Source organism: Paramormyrops kingsleyae, chromosome 21, assembly GCF_048594095.1.
Source record: "Paramormyrops kingsleyae isolate MSU_618 chromosome 21, PKINGS_0.4, whole genome shotgun sequence".
NCBI classification, from domain to species: Eukaryota; Metazoa; Chordata; class Actinopteri; order Osteoglossiformes; family Mormyridae; genus Paramormyrops; species Paramormyrops kingsleyae.
In genome coordinates this window covers 8,799,273-8,821,151 of record NC_132817.1, presented here as the reverse complement: position 1 = coordinate 8,821,151, position 21,879 = coordinate 8,799,273, and the positions used below count along the sequence as shown (strand labels likewise).

At 42.7% G+C, this 21,879-nt stretch overlaps 1 protein-coding gene across 7 annotated transcripts in view; it reads right to left on the bottom strand.

Annotated features, from left to right (window-relative positions):
* Positions 1 to 10,381: 10,381 nt before the first annotated feature.
* plppr5a (phospholipid phosphatase related 5a) overlaps positions 10,382 to 21,879 on the bottom strand; it is a 72,380-nt gene continuing 60,882 nt past the window's right edge. For all 7 annotated transcript variants that reach the window (XM_072704252.1, XM_072704251.1, XM_072704248.1 and 4 more), the window contains 3 exons: positions 19,562 to 19,738; positions 16,684 to 16,818; positions 10,382 to 13,520 (listed from right to left, as the gene is read on the bottom strand). In XM_072704252.1, coding sequence (XP_072560353.1) covers positions 13,491 to 13,520; positions 16,684 to 16,818; positions 19,562 to 19,738 — 342 coding nt within the window. In that variant the 3' untranslated portion in view covers positions 10,382 to 13,490. The remainder of the gene's footprint in view (positions 13,521 to 16,683; positions 16,819 to 19,561; positions 19,739 to 21,879) is intronic.

Sequence of the window (21,879 nt, the reverse complement as noted above, 5' to 3'; positions counted from 1 at the left end):
TCACCATGCGCAATGCACCAGCGTAACATCCCAGAGCAGCTTAGTGGGAGAATCAGCAGAATTCCTGGTGAGCTGCCTTGGTTGTGCGCTGGAGACAAGGACCAGGAAACGCAATAATTCTATGTTAACGCTATAGCTTACTGAGTGGTTCTCAAACTGTGCAGCCACTCGACCAAAATCACACCCTGCCCCCCCTAGAGGCTGACTGGAGGTATGACATTTCCAGGCAGAAGCTCACTTCCACCCCAGCCCGTTCACCATTTGATTGTTAGTTCCCGCTATTCGCAGGACACTCTCCATCTGACAAGTAACACCGGAACTCCCTCGAAGAACATTGAGAGAGCAGGTGCCCTACACTGATCTCCTGCTATATGTGTGGACATGAGACATCCTGTCCTGATCAACTGATTGAAGATTTCCAACCGGGAGACAGAAGCAACAGAAGAGAAGCACTGCTGAAGACTTGCAAAGGAACTGAAAGTCAAAGGCGATGAAGACAGAAGGCCAAGATCTCCATGGAGGGAAATGGCATCCATTCAGATGTGTGTGTGTGTGTGTGTGTGTGTGTGTGTGTTGTGGGGTAGGGTGGTGGTAAATAAACAAGTGCCACTAATCCTTCCGCTAAAATAATTTGCAGCCACTTGGCCAAGAGTACCTAGATCCATAATGATTTCATCTCATTAGTAGATAAAATAACAAATGAGCTTTGTGTTTCTCCTGGTGATAAATGAAACCCATTAATTACTGCCTACTAACCAACCCAGAAAGCTTACAGTGACATGTGGAATGTTCTTAAAGAAAAGCACGTGTTGGCTTTGGAAGAACAATGCAGCTTCTGAGACCATGCCCAGGGATGGCATTCCTTACCTGGCCGACTATGAGACCATCTTCTGCACCTGAAGCTGCCGTTCTGTTCTTGAATATCTAATAGCAGTGCATGCCTATATTAAGCCCATTTAGTTCATAGACTCCCTTTCAGCTACGGTCCAATCTCCCAGGAGTTCAATATATATGCGTTCGCTTCCCTGGCGTATATTAAATTTGATTTTCTCCTAACCTGGTGGCCTGGCCAAAAATATTAAAATTCATGCACATACATTTTTCAAGAGGCTTTAAAGGCAGGTATTTTAAGATGTGTGTATGAGTCTGAAAATCACTACAATGGAAAGGGGATCATTGTTAGTCCCTCTTACCAACTAAAGCAGCAAAAATTTCTTAATCCTCAAAAACACATTAACTTACATTATGATAAAGTACAAGAGAAAAATAGAACCTTTGGTGATTTATTAGTTTCTTCATATGGGGAAAAATGTTAAATAAGTTTTATTAACTTGAGTTTAACATAATACACTCCTGTGCACTGCCAATAGATACTGTTATATAGAAACCTTGGGGGATTGCCATGGAGACACCATGACAACAAGAACGTCGCTGGGGCCGCTTTAAAAAAACAAAAAAAAACCTGTGAGCGACATGTAAATATGGCTGCAGTACACTGTCGTAATTTAAGACTTCCAGCAAAACAGACCATGATTAATTAACTTTACCAAAATCAGGGTTTTTTTCCATTGTGAAGCAATAGAAAACTATATTCTGGAAATTTCAAAAAACAGTTATTTTTCTTTCACTTAAAGGTTCACAATGTCTTAATATAAATGTCCACCAATATGCAATTACCATAATCATTTGAATGATGCCATTGCTTTTTACTGCTTTCAATAAAATTAACTAAAAAAAAACAACACACAATCAATGACCCATAGAGCAGCACTCAATAGCAGCCAATAGGAGACAATCGTTCTGATGACTTCATTCATATTTCATTGTGAAGAGGCTCTGATTGCCCGGAGGCACTGCATTTGCTTTCCGCCTGAGGTTCAGAGGACGTGGCCCAATGCCGAATGCGGGTGGTTCACCCCCAGCGCTGTCAGTACTGAGGGAAAGTACTGGGTCACTCTCAGAGATGATCCATCACAGGACTCTGGATCTGAGATATAGAAAAGCGCGTGGACAAGAAAATATGAATCATATACATAATATGATCTTACATGTATTACATCAAAGCACTGCCTGAGTATAAATGTAATGCTCTGTGTCCCATTCCTAAAGCACGCCTAAGAGACACGGGTCAGAAGTTGGACACACCCCCTACTAAACTCCCATCTGGATTAAGCGGACTTGATGTTCCCCTCACGCCTGTTTGTCTCTGGTCCGGTCAGGGCGTGAGAGGTTCCGATGCAGCGCAGAACCGGAGCGACTCGGGAGCCCGCTGAGGGCATTAATCCAAGGCTTGAAAGGTGACAAAGGAATTAAATGGAGAGTCTAGGTGGTTAAATTACAGTAGATAGTAAAAGACACTCCCTCCGTCAGCTGTGATGTTTTTATTGATGTGTGAAATTATCCTGACAGGATACAGACTCCCTTCTCTTCAAGTATCTCAAAGTTTCACAATTCGCCTGAATGTTTAATGCGTCACTGTGGTTTAAAGGGGAGGTGAAGTACATATCAGTCCATCATTCAAGGCGATGACCTGACAGGAAGACGGACTCGTTTCGGGGTGAAAAAGAGCAGCTGTCCTTTATGGGAGAGATAACATCATACAGCCTTTTAAACCTGCATCATGTTACTGTTGTGTGACATGCCAGTGAGATTTCCTAGAGTAAGCTGACTGAATTTGACAAGCTAAATATTCTTGTGGGTAGGGGCGAGTGGGTATATCTATCCTTATGGGGACACAATGTCCCCATAACGTGATAAATATCAGTTTTTTTACCTTATGCGGACCAGTTTCTTGGTCCTCACAAGGGAAAAATCTATTTTATAAAAATTGGTGACTGCTATGAAAAAACTAAAAACACTGAAACTCTTGTATTTTGTTTGGTTACATATGGTTATGGTTATGGTTAGGGCAGGGTGGGGGTTAAGGTTGTCATATTTAGCATTATTCCCATAGAAGTGAATGAGCGGTCCCCATAAGGATAGGTGCGTGCGTGTGTGTGTGTGTAAATTTCATCATCCTTGAATTTCATCATCTTAATTTGGAAACATACTAATCTACATCACTCTTCTTTAACACGTGTTATTGATGCATTACTCATATACTATATTTCAAATCATGTCTACAAACATATGTAACTGTTTTAAACATGTTTTTTAAATACATAGCAAATGCCAAATGTTTTCAGGCTAATCTTTTTGCATTGAATTCCAAAACGGTATGTTATTTTCCTAGCTGTGAAACTGTTATGATCCCCAGTCTAGGGTTGAGGATCGCCAGAAAGGTAGAGGAGAGGGAGAGGGGAAGACGGGACAAGCAGGGAACGGGAAAGGGGGACACAGGAAAAAAAGGGATCTTTTTTTGTATTTTTTTATATTTATTCACAGACACGGTTACAAACACGAGGTGCAACAAACTTCGGGAGTGACCCACGTCAAAGTAACAACCAAAACAGCTAACGAACACATCCCAAGCTAAGCTAACTCTAAAGGTAATGAAAACAAGAGGAAACAAAAATGACAAAGACTAAGTGTAACTCCCTAACCAAAACAACAGTAAACACCACGTTCGCAAAAACAAAAAGGCAGCCACTCCTTACGCACCTAACAGACATGTACAGAAAACACACAGGCCGAAACACGGTATCCTAAAGGGCGAGGCAAAGAGAGTACTCAGGAGCTAAGCAAGAGTTCAAACCAGAAGACAAACAAACCGAAGGCAAAGGTACCAATAGGGCAAAGCAGAAAGTCAGAAACCTGGAAACCAAAACAGTCATACACAGAAGTCAATCAGAAACAGCAAAGCAACACAGCGATAGCGAAAGACAAAGCTTGAGCAAGAGCTCGAGCTAGATGTGACCAGCAGGCTTTATCCGGAACACAGGGCCAGGGTCAGAGGTCAGAGGGCGGAAGGGGCGTGGCCGGAAACTGGGAGGCGGCGATTGGCGGGTGGAGCTTGGGGCAGAAGACTGAGGTGTCCTGTAGACATATCCAAACACTTACGGCACATAACAGAAACGCAGAAGTCCTCCAAGATAAAATTTATTGCATCCCAAAACTAGTTAAAAAAAAAACATGGCTGCTTACCCATGTGTAACAAATTTGATGAATAATGCATAACCTCACTGTGAGCTTGTAAAATCAAGGACCCATTATACAGCATAACTTGGGCTTGCAAGGAATTAAAAACACTTTCCTCAGATTATGCAGACTCATCCGTACTGCACTGCGCATCTGCAGTCTGACTGGATGGTACTTTCTAAGAAGACAATATATTATTCAATTAACAACCACCTCTGTATACATTCCCCTTGACTTTTCCTTCCCCTCTTTCTTCATCTATTATACCGTTTGCTAATGACATTGTAAATAATGTAACCCCCCCCCCCCTTTTCATTTTATTTGAAGATCTGCTCCCCATATCTGAAAAATCTCCAGATTCTCCAGATTTTTCACAGCGTCCATATAAGCAAACGGATTGTATGAAAATGCCCCCCCCCCCCCCACACACACACACCGTTTATCACAGCAGGTCCTAGTGCCTCTTTAGGCTTATTCCTACGGGTGGGACGGGGTCCTTAGCGCTTATGAGGGTGTCGAGTAGTCAGGTTAATTCCCAGCCCAGTGGAGCTGTTAGCTTTCTGCTTTGGGGTGGGGGGCAGTATGTTATAGCATGAAGACCTGCATGTCAAGCGGTGATCAGTCCGGATTTCAGGGTGGTCAGGGGATGCTCCGGTTGTGGCCAAGGGCTTCTCAGAGCAGGACATTCGCAGACAGTGTCTCTGGTGCTGTGGCACTCGCCAAAACATCTGCGCACGGAGCACATTTCAGTCTCGTCCTGTTTTGCGCAGCGATTTCATAATGAGGCCTGGAGTATCATCGTCTGCCAGATCCCCCCCGCCCCCAACAGGATGCCCTGCAGTCCATGGAAACACAAACTGAAAAAGCATTAAACCTGAACCCAATCCCATTTTAACACCTGTAATCTAAGATATACCCCATGAGACATAAGCAGTCTGTGCTTGCATGTCATAAAACAGTAACACGATGCAGGTTTAAAAGGCTGTATGGTGCTATCTCTCCCATAAAGGACAGCTGCTCTTTTTCACCCCGAAACAAGTCCGTCTTTCTGTCAGGTCATCGCCTTGAATGATGGACTGATATGTACTTCACCTCCCCTTTAAACATCAGTGACGCATTAAACATTCAGGCGAATTGTGAAACTTTGAGATGCTTGAAGAGAAGGGAGTCTGTATCCTGTCAGGATAATTTCACACATCAATAAAAACATCACAGCTGACGGAGGGAGTGTCTTTTACTATCTACTGTAATTTAACCACCTAGACTCTCCATTTAATTCCTTTGTCACCTTTCAAACCTTGGATTAATGCCCTCAGCGGGCTCCCGAGTCGCTCCAGTTCTGCGCTGCATCGGAACCTCTCACGCCCTGACCGGACCAGAGACAAACAGGCGTGAGGGGAACATCAAGTCCGCTTAATCCAGATGGGAGTTTAGTAGGGGGTGTGTCCAACTTCTGACCCGTGTCTCTTAGGCGTGCTTTAGGGATGGGACACAGAGCATTTATACTCAGGCAGTGCTTTGATGTCATATAGAAAAACAGGTCAATTAAAGCCAACTGTATTCCGTTTAAGTTTAATTTTTGGCAAATATACTCTCGTTTCAGAGATTCCTATAGAAATATGTGCATTTTATACCACTTGTCCGACAGGGTTGCAGAGCCTATCTCAGAAACAATGGCCACAAGGCATGGAATCACCTAGTATGTGCCTTAGCATCATATTTTTGGACGGGGGGGGGTATGGTGGAGACCGGAGAACTTGGGTGAAACCCCACAGCAGGCCGAGGGAAACAGGCAGACTGTACATAGATAGCTGGGGGGGAGACTCACACCCTAGTTTGTACAGGTGAGAGGCAGCCATACCAACCACAGCACCACTGTGAGACCAGTGCAGGAATATATTTAGAATGAAAATCCACCAACATGCGATGTCAGGCATCCTGCACATGGTCTCCACTGCCTTAGTCTCCTTGGAGATGCTCCAGACTCTGGATGGATGGATAGATGGATGGAATGACTGGCAGTCAAAGCTGGTGAAGCAGTCAGACACTTTAATTGAATCACTTGCACATGAGACTTGTACTAGAAGCATGTCTCTGTGTGGATGGATTTAAAGGCAGAGTCAGATACCACAGTGGGCTTCACTGCAAGCGGAATCTTAATCTAAAGGTGCTTTATTGATCAGATTTCTGCATCCAGGGAGTCTATTTTTAACAAGTACTGCAGCACCATCAGCACAAAACGATTCTCTTTCTAAGCTAGAATAATGGGCCAATTACTTAGAGCAGAGATGTAATTTTACACATTTGTTCATCTGCATACTATTGGATATCTTTTCATTTAAATTTCACCCAACTGGAATCCAAAGATTGATTGTTTTTCCTCATGCTACATAATGCTAGCGGAACATTACAATGACCATCAAATACAGTACGGTCACCATAAAAAAACTGTATCCCCTTAATGACTGTCAAGTACCCAGAATGCATTGCACCACACATCTGTATGCCTCAGAGACGTCACGCTCATTCTGGGTGTGGGTGCACTTACAATAGCCCCTCAAGGATGTGCTCCTGCAATCCCCGCACTTAGTCCACACTGGGCCCACGGCAGTCCATGGTCCCAGCACAGTGAGTGGCACATGTTTGCTGTTGGATATAAATGCAGTTTCTCCTGCTTGGACCTTTTCACGGAGTTCAGCTTATTCTTGTAAGCCTGGAGAACATCCCTTTGACTGCAAACTTTTTAAAATTCCCCTCCTTTCATTTACGTCTGCACCGGTAAAGAGAGCAATGAAAGACGTCGATTTTTACCGCGTATCACAGAGAAATACAGTAAGTTCTGCTTGACAAAGCGGGTTATTTTTCTCATTCTTTCAGGTTACGCAGGATGACAATTTCAACATCTCCACCTGTTACTTATTTTTGCCAACCTGTTCTATTTTCATGTGCACCAAGTTTTCACAGGAAAGCACGCATTCGTTTTGCAGAGGCTGTTCGTTTGCTTTCGTCTGCACATATCCATTTACTTGTAATTTTACAACAGTAAACCCTGTCCAGTTCCCTTCCAGATCTACACTATGAGCCTGCTGCAACAGCCGGGCAGACAAGAGGTCGCACACCACATTTAACGAAACGACTCCACGGTTTATCTACTTGCAGAACATATCTTACCGAGTCTAGAAAGGAGTAATGATTTCATGGTTTGGCGTGACACTGATTCCACCTTTAGATGATGTTATTTTAAAGCTGAAATAGCATAGGGGACCCATTTATTACTGCTTTTTAGGACCAGAGGCAGATCTCAAGCAAACAGGCTGAACCAGATGAATTCACTGCAAATACGTCCCTGTGTCCATACAGAGCCTCTGCATCTGTAAGGCTTTGAATTCAAAATAGCAGATGCTTAAGGCTCTGTCCCACATCCCATAATGCAATTATAATGGACATCTGTATTCATAAAGGCCTCAGGCAGCGCCCACTGATTTCGGTCTGTTAGCGGGGAGTCTCATCACTGCCCACCGGTTTAAGATTTTCCACAAATAAATCAAATTATATTTTTTTTTAAGAAAGGTATAATGTCTTTGTCATAAAATTAAAAGAAATGTCAAAGCAGAATGCCAAAGTTATTGATATTTTTAAATGGCACTAAATCTCATTGCTGGCTCTACCAATTGATGGGGATGATTAAATCTTGGAGGCCGAGGTGGGCACGTTTAATTCACTTACTATTGATTATCATATTGCTCACTGCGTTTAAAAATGTAACAACTGATATGATAATTTCAGCCAGTGTGGGTGTCATGAGCTCGTTTCCTTCCATCTACGGGTTCTGCAAATGTTCACTGTGTCCGAGTGCTCAACTGATTAACTTCAAAATTAAGTTTCCATTTGGACTGAAAATTACATAAACTTGGCTTTTGCAGGAGTGAATATTTGTAAATTTCCCATCTTACTAAAGCCTTTGGCAAAAGTGCATATTTTTCTTGCTTGGGTGAGATTGAATGTGCATTCATTTGCTTTCTAACCATTTGGCAGGTGCAGTTATTTTCTGGATATTATATAGGGCAACTCGCTGACCTCTCATACTTTCATCACAAAGCACAGTTCATTTTAAATGCAATTCAGAAGCCCATTGGGAAAAAAGCATCATAATTCTCAATTATTAAACCTCATTAACTTCTTGTGAAACTCAAAAGACATTTATATAATAAAAACATTTCTGCCTCATACAGCGTGGTTAATTCAGAATGTAATTATGGCAACAAGATAAGGATCTGAGAGTTAAATATAAATACAAATTACAAAATATTTGGAAGTTTTAATGAATCAATGACCTTGTTTTATAAGAGAAAATAATACTGATGGAGAGGCGTCAATAAGAGGAAAACGAGGACAGATGTGGAATCCAATAGCTACACAGATGTCGAGGTGGATGCATAACCACAGTCACCTATCACACTCAGATTAGCATGTCTGCTAATATGGAAACGCAGGCGCAGGGCAGGAATACTAATCGCTCACCGATCTGCACTTTGTCCCCGGTGGAGCGCGAGTCCAGCTGCCCACACGTCGGCTACTCAGATTCGCCCCGACAGATGATGAGAGTGTCTCCACCAGGGTTTTCCCGCTGTCTGGGTGCCGTGTCAATCTCCTCCCCCAACTCTTCCTATAAAAGGAAAGTCTACCTGCCAAAGAAGCCATGAACAGCATGTGTGTCTCTGGAGAGGTCCTGCAGCTGGATCTCTCTGCTGTCGGCCAAGGGCGGGGTCACGCTCTGGCATGATGTCCCAGACCGGCCAAGAGGCAGCACCAGTGGCCCCTGGCGACAGAGGGACAGTCCAGCCAGGGCTATAGTTAGGGGGCGAAGATCAAAAGCAAACAGGGGAGGCCCTCAGGACACGCCAACAGCAACAGGCCAGTAGCCAGGGCATCTATTCCCTTCCCTCCCACCACAGCAACGGCGCAGCACGGAGTTCTGTACCCAAAGCCCAGTGTCAGCGTTAGCATTAGCCTTTAGCATTAGCGATAGCCTGAGACAGTTACATGAGAGCAGCGGTGACCTTTTTCTGTGAGGAGCAGAACCACAACAAATTCACTCTCTTTAATGAGCCATGTTTTCAAATTAAAAATAAATCTCTCTCAGATGTGCTTTTAAAGTAAGATGCAAGCACCCAATCTGCAACCCCAGCCAAGATGAACGATTAGAAGATGGATGGTTACAATCATCCATCATAATGAAAGAGAAGATAGTAATACTTTAAAAAAACATAATTAATTACAGTAATTCACGGTCTCTTCATCTCATCGGTTTCATACAAACAGTGCTTTACTGTTAATGAAAAAGCTTCAGTTAATTCAACGAAAATACTTTTTATTTGAACCCATAATTCCACATACAGTATAAACTGATCTGTATGCGCATTCAGAGAAAGTGTACCATACATAGCGCTTGTGATGAAAATAGTCACCTTGGCAATGGTTCATATAACACTATAGTATATCAGACACAGGAAGCTCACAGTAATGTGTCTTTCTTAATAGGTGATTAGATTAATTAAGCACATCACCTGCTAAAGCTACTGCACGTTTCTCACAAAGTGTGAACTCTGAATTAAGTATGGTAAGCTGGTAAATGGTGCCTTGTCACCAGTCATTATGTAACACTGACTTTCTCACCTGAAGGATCAGCCCAAACCTCACCTAGGGCACCGTACCCAATGACCCTTCCCATCACCTGAAGGATCAGCCCAAACCTCACCCAGGGCACCCTACCCAATGACCCTTCCCATCACCTGAGGGATCAGCCCAAACCTCACCCAGGGCACCGTACCCAATGACCCTTCCCGTCACCTGAAGGATCAGCCCAAACCTCACCCAGGGCACCGTACCCAATGACCCTTCCCGTCACCTGAAGGATCAGCCCAAACCTCACCCAGGGCACCGTACCCAATGACCCTTCCCGTCACCTGAAGGATCAGCCCAAACCTCACCCAGGGCACCGTACCCAATGACCCTTCCCGTCACCTGAAGGATCAGCCCAAACCTCACCCAGGGCACCGTACCCAATGATCCTTCCCGTCACCTGAAGGATCAGCCCAAACCTCACCCAGGGCACCGTACCCAATGACCCTTCCCGTCACCTGAAGGATCAGCCCAAACCTCACCCAGGGCACCGTACCCAGTGACCCTTCCCATCACCTGAAGGATCAGCCCAAACCTCCTCTCTGCCGTCCGCCATTTCGACAGTAGGTAATTACCAAAATTCAAATGGGTGTTCACTTTATTTACACATGTACACAGTTAATTTGATTTTTCAAACTTTTATTTAGATATAGTGTAAAAGGTGAAGTACTCATAAAAGTAACACAAAAACAAGCTAGTTGGCTCAGTACAACACATAATATATATTTAAAAAATAGGGAGAATCTGAATATGAATTAGCATGAGAATAAAATTCAGAATTGATTTTCTACTCAAACATAATATAGTGAATAAGAGCATTAAATTATGGAGAGACAACAGTTATTAGGTTTTTAATAGGTTGGTTTGTGTCTCTCACTACATCTCAGAATGAATCAAACTGTGAGAGTCACATTGTGTTTTTCCCCATCATCACTTTATATGTAGATTAATTACAGAAGGGCAACAGGTAGAGAATTAGGTGACAAAACCACTTTGATTATAAGTAGGTTCTGGCAGGTAAGCGCATTGACTGAGAGCTGAAAAACACCCAAAATGCTTCTGATTCAACTTATCATTTCTCTGTCCAGAAATGTCACATTTAAATATATTTTTTGAACATAAGGGATATTTCCTTCTCGTTCTGCTAAACTGTGCCTTGTCATTATTTCTTCAAAAACCAGATAGAATTATCCATTGAATTGGAACAGTTTTTCAGCCTTCTTCAACTGAAATATTGGTCAATTTCACCTTCAATTTCCTCAAATAACCGAGAAAAACATCCTATTAAACTAAGTACCAAAATTAAGATTGGAAAATGAAGATCTTCTAGAGATTCATAGTGAAATTCCACAAATCAGTGGCAGAATGTGAGGTTACTAAATGTCATGTCAGAGGTATATCAACAGCTAAATCTGAAAAACCATTAAAGACAAAAACTATGAATTTTTTGTTTTATCTGATTTATTACACCTAATCTGGGCCAATTTTTAATTTTTACCTGCCGGTACCTATTACAAGACAATCTATACACATTTCAGAGGTTTTACCACAATTTATTTGAAACTTTTCAGAGGTTGGAAGGACAGGGCTGTTCACCAAAGGTACTGAGTGAAAAGGGATTCCAACAATTATCAATATTGGTCAGAATTATTATTTTTTGGTTAAATATATAAAATAGTTTTGTTTTTTTGAAAAAATATATATGCTTACATAACATAACATAACATAACATAACATAACATAACACAGACATGTTAGGAACCATAAGTCAGTATTTAGGTGTAACACATTATTGCTTTAAAATGAGTTACATGTTGATTGTTAAAAGCAGGAACATTGATGTTAAAGGTAATAATTAGATGTAATGGATATACATGGACAGTCATATCTTCTACACTTCTGTACAATCTATTGCATGTTTATACCCTGCTACTGAGGCATTTGCCAATGTGCTTGGAGGGCACAGGTAAATTCAATAAAGTGATTTCATAGTTAAAGTCGCCACGGTAACTTCTCATGACACTAATGACACTTCACAATAGTGACTAAAAGTTGATTTTTGTGTTTCTGTATTAACTTCCATAGTCAAGAACAAAATGTTGCGCCGCTTCTTGAGAGGCAGGGGGATGAACACGGAGTACTGAAGTTGCTCTTTTTCATTTTGCAGAACAAGGGAAATGCACATAATTTCATTACACAAACACTTACCTTGACTCCAGAAAAATAAACACATAGACACCCAGACGATATCGATTAGAGCTTGATCTCATTACGCGGTGGGACAAATAAATTGGTTTTTCACTCTGCCCTTACATAAGGCGTATAACTCCACTGCCATATGCTGCTCCTAGTCTGATATTTATCGGAATTACCCAGAATCCCACTCACCACAAACCACTGACTGCCTACCAGAGCTGACCTGTCCTTATTTAATTAATGTGCAGATACCGTCCTGGGAACTAGCTACTACTCTCCAGCCATAAGACTTGTCTAATAACATCTCTGAATAAAATAATCATTCTCAGCTTTTATCTAAAAGCCATAGCAAAGTGCTTATTAACAAGCCATCATACATTATTCTGACTATACAGAAATATCTCTATTTAAGTCATTTCCTAGCCAATAACTATAATTTTCAGTGTGCATTCAGAACCAACACTGCCATTATGACTGGTATACACTAGGTAAACATTACTGTGAGTATTTGTGGTACTATTATCCTGCACTAATGAAGCCTGCTGGCTGGGTAGAAAATTGCTAAGTGGTTAAAGACTGAGCCCCCCATATTAAATTTGGCTTCATTCGTCCTGGCCAAAAAATAGACCTTCACATTTAATTCAAAAGATGATTAAAGGGCTGAATTTGCGACCTTAAGGAGAATTTCAGGAAGGCGAAAATGGCCTGAAGAAAAGAAGCTGAAGCACTTTCATTTTTAAATGACAGGAGACAGGATAGATCCGTACATTTTGTGCGACTAACGTAGGCCAATCAGAAGGGGGTTTGCGTCATGATTTCCTTACAGCTTGACATGTTAAATCAAAAGAGAAACCACCCAGCACCAATGAGTGGTCTCCCACGTCATGTGACCGGTCACATGACATGCAACATGTGAACCTTCTACTCAATAAGTCTCACAGCATGCCAAATTATGCTATGTAAACGCTTCCCTGTGTTACCTTTTCTCTCCTGGAAATTCTCTCTCTCCAATTTGTTTACTTCAAATTCCACTTGAATAAGTTAAACTTAACAAGCACAAAATGATTAATTTTGATTGTATTACACAACATATGAGTAAGATTTATTGAACCATGTTTTCATCAGGAATATGCCATAGCATAATTAACTAAATAAAAAAATGTAAAAATAACAATTCAGAAAATAATAATTACAATTAAATACTTTTAATCCCTGGTGGTTTATTTTTTTGTCCTGATCGTCATCATAGGTTTGAATCCGTCTATTTTGCGAAGGAATTTCCATGTTCAGAAATGAACCAGGGGAGGATTGATAATAATAAAATGTAGGATTTCTAACCTTGGATTCAGTGGGGAAAAAAAGAAAAAGTAAGAATTCTTTTGTTATGGATAATAATAATGCTGCCCGGACTGTGGTGTCACAGGGGTGCTGCTGAGGATACAGTTACCAATGTAAATACGCTGGAACAGGCTTCACACTCCGGCTACAACGACTGAACAGTGTCCCAACTGTCCGGGTGGGGGGCCGCACTGGCGTCATGTGACCTCGGCGAAGGTGATCGGATTCTGAGGGGCAGAGAATAACAATAGAAACAAAGAACAACCACAACCACAAAAATAAATCAGCCCGGGCTCTGCATAAGTGATTCATAAAGGAATGTATCTGTTTTTGACAGAAAAACAACAGGGATGATTCACAGATGTTTCCTGAACTGCTCATAGCAAAACCTTCGTATCTGTATATAATTATGAATCTAGAACATGGATATATATATACACACATTTTTATATTATCATTTATCAATTTTATACTTAATGTGCATTAAGGTTTAATATTATAATGTTGCGTCTATGCATATATAGCGAATATCACGTGTGCACATACAACATATATGTTGGTACTGATGCCAAGGTCATATGTCTGTTCTCAGTTTGGATCATGGGTAATTTTCCTTAAAATGCAGGAAGTTTATCATTTATTCATCCATCCATCCTATAAGCATATGTAATACATAATGTAGGCAGGCCTCCACTGTAGATTGCACAGAAGAACAGGTGTGACACAGCACAGTCATTCATCAGCTTGCTGACATTAGGCAGACGGGGGCTCCAGTCGCCCTTATAAAGCCAAACATGCCACACTAAGATGAATGGCGTCACCAGGGAGGGGCCTGAGGCGGCAGCAGCACAGTCACCTCACCGCTCAGCCCGGTGGCTGCCCTGCTTCGCCGTCTCCTCGCCCCATTCTGCTCCCTGGGTGATGTTATAGTGAATGGCCTGTCTGTGACGGCAGGATTCTCATGGGGGAGGTGTAAGTTATGAACGTTGTGGTTTCTGACTGTGCAACTGAAACTGGTGGTACGATTGGTGGCAGCCAACCCTGTTTTTTTATTTATTTTTTAAAATTTGATTATGACTTCTGCTCATATCTTGTTCCCTCACAAATATCCAGGGACACGCATAGATTTTTCAGTGGGCAGGGGGTGGCAGGGGCTCCACCTTGGTAAGTTTTCATGATTGAGGGGGGTCCCTCCTCAATTAATTTTTGTGATACATGGGGAGGGGATCCCCAGTAGGGATATTTAGCATAATCAAAGAAGGGAACTTGGAGCATCAATGGGGACCAGACATTAATTCGCTCAGGCCCCCCAAACCACCCCCCGCCCCCTTCGCCACATGCCTGCAAATATCCCTCAATCAGCACTGTAAATCTGGATGGGGGTTGGCATCCTCTGTCAGGAGCCAAGAACACATTATACTGACTAACATCAACTCCTGGAACACATTTCAATCTCAGCGAGGGCTTAGTGCCTCGCTATCCACCGAGCTGCAACTTTTTTTGGAAATCACGTAAAACAAAACAATGTGCGGAACCACCAAAGAAACAAATATATTGGAGTACAATGTCCAGGGGGACAAAATTGACCCCACGTCAGGGAGATTGGCCTGAAGCAGGGAAGGTGTTAAAAGCTACCAGGGGTGGACATTTCCAGTCCAGAAAGTAAAAATCCAGACCAACATTTTGTTTCAACCTAACAGTTGAGTACTTTGTGACCGTGGGTCTATATTAGTGATTGCCAAATGAAGCTTCATGAACCATTTGCTGTATTTTCTGACACCACTAGATGGTGCTCTCTATTCAAAAAAAGACTCAAAGCATGCCCCAAAGCAAACCAAGAGCACTATCTAGTGGGCTCAAAAAATACAGCAAATGGTTCATGAAGCTTCATTTGGCCATCACTACTTTACCCTCACCTGGTTGGTTGAAACAAAATCTTGGTCTAAATTTGTAATTTCTGGAACTGAAATGTCCACTTCTGAGTTACATATTCAAATATAAACCTAAAGTGCATTTAGATCAAATGAGGTGACTTTTCAGTTGTACAAACTGTCTAATGATACGCCTATCTGTTCACAGTACACATGAATCACTCAACCGCAGGATGAGTTGGTTTAATGTCAATATTCTCTATAGGTTTTAAACTTTCTTGCCTCAAGCTGTTCTCCTTGACAAAGACTAAACAGCCACCCAATTTAATAGTGGATGCAAACCCAAAAGGAAAAACATAATGTTACATATTGTATTTGGCATTAAAAAATAAACTTACAGCTGTAGGGCTATTTGTTTTAAATGCACTGCATTTAGTGGATTGCTGTCAAAAGTGTGAGCAGGTGTGTAGGGTATTGGTGTTACTCAGAGAAGATTCTGGTGCTCATTTGCGGCTTGCGGATTCCCAGATCTGGTGCGGATGGACCCCTTCCAGAAAAAGGGCCTCTGCTTCGCCTTGGATCATTTGTATTCACAAGTGTAACGCTTCTCAATTTTTTATATTCCCAGTCAGCTATATGAAAAAGCCTGAATCTGATTCAAGCCTCTGCCTGTTAAAGTGGGGATAGCTATCACAAAGATCGTTCTTATATAACGGAACCATGTACAGAGATTTTAGCAGATAAAAAGCCTACGGTATCATAAATACAGGTTTGAGTTATACCCCTATTGGATACACCCTCACTCCTGCATCTGGTTTAGTTTCATCTTCCCTTCTTGACACTGTAAATGCTATTCTGGACACAGCCATCAGTAAACATTTAATGAATGCTTTGTGGTAACCAGAACATTCTAGGATGTGAGAATCAACTCGTTCTTAGAATCAAGGAACGCATATGAAAATATATTTGTGAAAATTGCCGGCTGGTTCTGTATCGGTGGGAAGCAAGCAAACAGCCGGGATGCAGGCAGTTTGGGTTCGAAGCCTGGGCTCCATGCTGCATAATAATTAAGCCTCAGATGTGGCCAAGATCTACTCCTTTTCCATCTATATCATCAGGCCCAGATGTCAATACTTATAACAGGCCATTAAGCTTAAGGATCTTACGGCTTTTTGGCCATTAGGCTCCAGAAAACAATGTGGCTACTTCACTAACAGGTTTTTAACGTAAACCAGTGTTTCTCAAACCAGTCCTCGGGCACCTCCCCGAGGACTGGTTTAACCAGGAAATGTAAATCATGCTTTTGCATAGGGCCCCCTAGTAGTGGGGCCCCCTGTTGGCCACAAACATTTATTACACTGGAAGGACAAAGTGATTCTTTGAGGCCCACAGAAACAACAACTGCCCCCGGTCACATGTGGCCGCCCCGTAATCTCAGAGTGGTGGTGCCTATATCCGCCTGCCTGACCCATCCTCCATGCTCAATCGGCCCCTGAGTGGACGGGCCCGGGGCCCCTACCTGCGTGGCCGCATACTTCTCCCCTGGGCTCTCCAGTTCCGTCCGGCTGATGGCCGGAGTGTCGGTTATGCTTCCCTCGTGAGGTATTTCACTGAGCAGCGGCTTCCCTTTGAACTTCTGCAAGACACCAACCACCTTCCACACAAACACACACACACACACACACACGTTTGTATTCATATCTTTGTGGGGACTCTCCATTCATTTCTATGGGCAAAACCCTAATCTCAACAATGACTTAACGAAACAAAATGCAAGACTTCTGACATATTTAGTTTTTTATTGCAGTCACAGATTTTTATAAAATTGAGGTTATCCTTGTCGGGACTGAAAAATGTCCCCACCAGGTAAAAAGTTACAGGATTTTATCACATTGTGGGAAAATCTGGTCCTCACAATGTAATAATTACAAAAATACACAATGGAAAACCAGAGAAGTGGACTGAACTTCACCAGTAAACTCACAGTAACTCAGCCTTTGCTCACAGGTTACCTAACCTGCCATCGCACATGACAACAGAAAGAAAAGAAAAGAGAAGAGAGTGGAGAGAAGGAAGTAGAAGAAGAGAAAGGCGGCACATAAAAGAAGCAGAGGTATATCCTGGGGGAAGTGTATCCATTAAGGGTCAAAAACAGACTAAAAAGACAGGGAAAAAACAGCATGACTGTGCAGCTTCATCTCCAAAGAAAACACGTCCTTCCAGCCCTGAGCTCTGCTCTACAGGAACCCTGGACAAAATCTGGGCACTGGACACACACTGTGCAATATGAAAGCAGCCGAAAGAGAAGATATTAGTTAAAAACCAAAGTCACTTAATGCTTGCTGATATGTACTCATCTAAAGAAAAGCAAAAAGTATGTCTGTCAAGTTATACAGTGAAATTTATGTGATTAAAACAAATAGCTAACAGGACACTGTCACACAGTAACAGACTCGTTAACATTAATACAAATTTTGGGGTAGTGCGATTCCATCTATACATTACATATTATTGTTCTCATCAGGAAACTATTTTTGTATGTTCAATGTTATTATTAAATCATATGAAAAGCTTCCCCTTCTCATATCCATTTCCAATTACTGTTTATCCAGTTAACACACATTTTGGGATCAGTTTGTAGATCGTATAAGGACTGTACTGTAAATGTCAGTCTTGGCACAAACACACAAATCTGCAATCATAGAGACATGTGACACAGCACCACATTCTGTTTCCCCACTATATTTCACCAGAATAAATGTATAAAACACTCAGAAATAACAGTCCGTTTTTTTGTTAGTCAGTCTAATGAATTTCACCTGTAGTATTCTCTAATCAGATTATTTAAAAGGAAAATGACAGAAAGGCAGAACCTTTGAAGGTTCCCAAACAGAACCAGGAGTAACAGTGAACCTTGAGGTTGGCGATGAGAGACGACCTGGACGCTGACAGATGTTTGCTGTTTATGGGCCTTTAACTGCCTCCTGTTACTGTACCTCCTGCTTCTGCTCTAGTTTATGTTGATGGCAAAAGCAGAAACGCTGTACGTGGTTCCAGAGCCTCCAACACATTTTACACTCACCCCTCCTACCAAGCCATCAAAACGACGATGAAGGCCCGCATGCCTTTTTAACGACCTGATAGAATTAATTAAGTGCTCATCAGGGGTTGATTCCCCTTAATTGGCATCAAAGGTGTATGCTCCCGGTTCTTGACACCGCAGTGTCTGCGGAGGGCACTACTGAGCCATCACAGCATGGTTTCTTGAGCGCTGCACGGGGCCACTGAGGATTCCAGCTTCCCTCTCTCTCCAGTTGTGTCGACAAGCTCGTCGTTCCGATATTTCCGGACCACTTTATCCGTTTTAGCCCTATCGGGTCCATTATCATGACCCGGGGAAAAGGATGTTCTGCTGGTTATATGGTTGCATCAGAGGGGTTAAAGAGACCCAAACATCCAGGAACATCCCAAACGGAGACGCCCATTACAGAATTCCCTTTACGTGAGCTTGTTAAAAGCAAAGAAAATTTAACTGCGGTACCCCCCTTTGATTTATCACCCATTCTCCCTTCTCTGCAGTCCTGTGACCTTGCGACGTGGTGCGTGCTGGGGGCATCTGCAGCCATGCTGACTGAAGCACAGGGACAGCTGGAGCACCCGGGTCTCTGCCCCCCCCCCCCCAAACTCCCCTGCATGGCCTCAATTCGTGTTCCCATCAGCAGAAAGCAGACAGGGTCCGGGCCTCCAGGTGCGAGCAAATGACTGCCTCGTTGCATTTTAGTCCTCAGATTTAAAAAAGGGGGCTTCTGCCAGACTGGTGAACCCTGGCCGTTACCGTGACAGCACAGAATCATTTTTACAAATCAAAAATCAAACAAGCGATCGCACCGCCCTGGAGGCCGGAGGGACGCCTCGCAGGCTGAGATAGGGCAGCAATCTGGGGTCTGCCTGCTTCCAGCCACCTCCAGTCATGCATTAATCTAGATCCATTTCCCAGACAGCACTGCATAGAAATAGAAACAGATACTAGATAGGCCAATGATCAGCAGAATGACAAATACATAGGGTGGATTTGAAAAGCCAGTATCAGGTAATGTTGGGGCACCCAATAGGGCATATGTACAGTTCTGTGCCAAAGTCTTAGGCAGTCAAAGAAAATGATGCTTCAATGATCCCTAACTTCATATTGGTGGAAAACAATGACATCATGTCTCTCAAAGTGTGTCAGCTTAGCTATTTGAAAAGATCTCGTTAATTCACCTCAGTATTTGCAGGAACCGTGCAATACACAATACACGTGCAAGACTTTTGCACATTACAGTATGTGCCATGGGTAGGACGACCCCTCAGAGAGAGCCAATAGCATTGCTGACAGGTTGGACGAACCTCCTCCTTACCATAAATGTGGCAATGGCCCCGCCCACGATGAAACCGGCGATGACGTCGGACCAGTGGTTCCGGTACTCCACCACCCGGTTGATGCCGGCCAGCAAGGCCAGGCACATGAGTCCCAGGGAGAGGACCGGCTTGGCCAGCCGGGTGCCTTTTGCTTTCACCGAGCAGGTGATGTACATCTAAAAACATGGGTGACATTATCGATCAGAGACACGCCCCTTTTCTCTCAGATTTCTGTTAATGTCAGGGTGCTCACATGTATATGGATATATACAAGATCAAATGACCGTTACTGGGGTTCTTTTCACCTGCGGTTGATCACAGTGGGGGCCGCGTTTCCAAAAACACACGACCGATGATTGTTCAGTCACATGATGGGGAGGAACTGGCTATTTCAAGCTTAGATGGCACCCACGAAAGGACGGCTCCAAATTACAGCGAGGGAAAGAAACCCCCAAAGATGGTGAAATGCGTAAAGCACATAACTGGGTCTGTAGCTACACGGGTCCAGTTGAACAATGGCCACGCTTTATACAGATGTCTTTGAGGGCTTATTTGTATCTCTCTCTCTCTCCCCTCAGTAGACACCGTGAAAACTATAATATAACAAAATTAAGACAAAAATTTACATCAGTCACTCAGTCCATACAAGTTCCTTCCTTAGCACCCCCGTCACAAACACGCAAGCTTGTCCAAAATTCATCACACTCACAATTAACCAAAACAAAGTTTCATCGTACATATAAATACACACTAATTATATCACATACAACACAAAAAAACGTTAACAATTACCATGTGCGCCTCTTGGACCACATGCAGAGTTAGATCCCTTTCAGCGCTGCGCAAATACCCCTCCTCCAGTGCCACAGCACTAAACTGAGCCAAAACTCTAGCCATTACGTTTCACAACAACAAACAAATTTACAGAGAATTCTAAATTATTCAAGAAACATCATTTAAAACAATTTTAAAGATCACAACAAACTTAGGTAACTCGATTTATAACAAAAATTAACTTTCAGAACACACTGTCATTGGGACATTTACAGGGTCACTCCATTTTAATTCAACAAATGGTTTTTGCATCACGATGTTTTATTTTGATGGAATTTGGCACGTGAATTACACATACCGTCCAGGGCTCAGAAATGTCTTTGTTTATTTTTTGGTCTCACGGTCAAGTTTAACTTTTGCGTAAGGCTGGTTTTCTCGTTTCTTGTTGAATCGAAATGGAATGACCCAACCATAAAGAACAGTTAAACACTGTAGGAGGACAATTTGGACCCCGGCCCAACTGCAGCTCTGAGTCACACAACTCTGCTGACGTCCTGTCAAATGAACCAAAGTTCAATCACTTACTGCAGCATTCTGTCAACAGGATGGAGCTGAAGCTTTCGTCTGAAATGTTTTGTAATTATATTTATAATTTTCTTCCGTTGGGTGCACTGCAGCCTGGCACCTGAACTGCCGTGGGCTTTATTCCAATCCAAAACATGTTGTAATTTAGCTGGCATCTCTGAATCGGCCTTAGCCTATTGGGCTGGCATCCCGTCCAATGCCCCGTGCTTCCAGGCAGCAATAACCATTTATCAAATAACCAGTTATGGAAATTGGATGGATAACTTCCCTTCTGTGTGCGAGGGACCTTGCCGTAAGTAAAATAGGAGGGCGTCTCACTTGTCAGATAAAGAACCTACAAGATGAATTGATGGATGCACATTAAACATACCTGACGCTGAAATATAATCAGAAAAAGCTTGTAATGAACTGGAAATTGTGTGTGACAGCCTCAGCCATACAGTGAGGCCGATGACCAAGGCTATACCACTTACAGAGAGCAGCCTCCTCTTTTGGGGAGACCTTGTGCGTGAACTTATTATAGAAACGTGCCAACACATCACAGCTGGAGAAAAATTACTATTCAGTATTGTGGAGAAGCGGGATGCTTTGGGAGGGGGCGAACGTGCCCCTGCATCACTGCAGCCACACAGTCCCGGTGAGGGGGAACTGAGCGCAGCACCACGGGCGCCAGGGGCCACGGAGGATACAGCCTGGAGATTTACGAGGCCATCATAGAGGCTTCAACATGGAACTTTCCAAAAGAGAATAGGAACTCATCCCCCTGTGGGGGGGTTTAATGTATTATCACCCCCTAGTTTTGGCAGAGCTAAATGTCACCGCTTTCATGAAGGAGCGTTCATGAGCATTAACTAACTAACTAACTAACTAACTAACTAAATAACAATAGACTGATTAATAATCAATAACAACAACAATAATAATAGTAATAATTTATATAGCACTTTTCTAGGTTGGC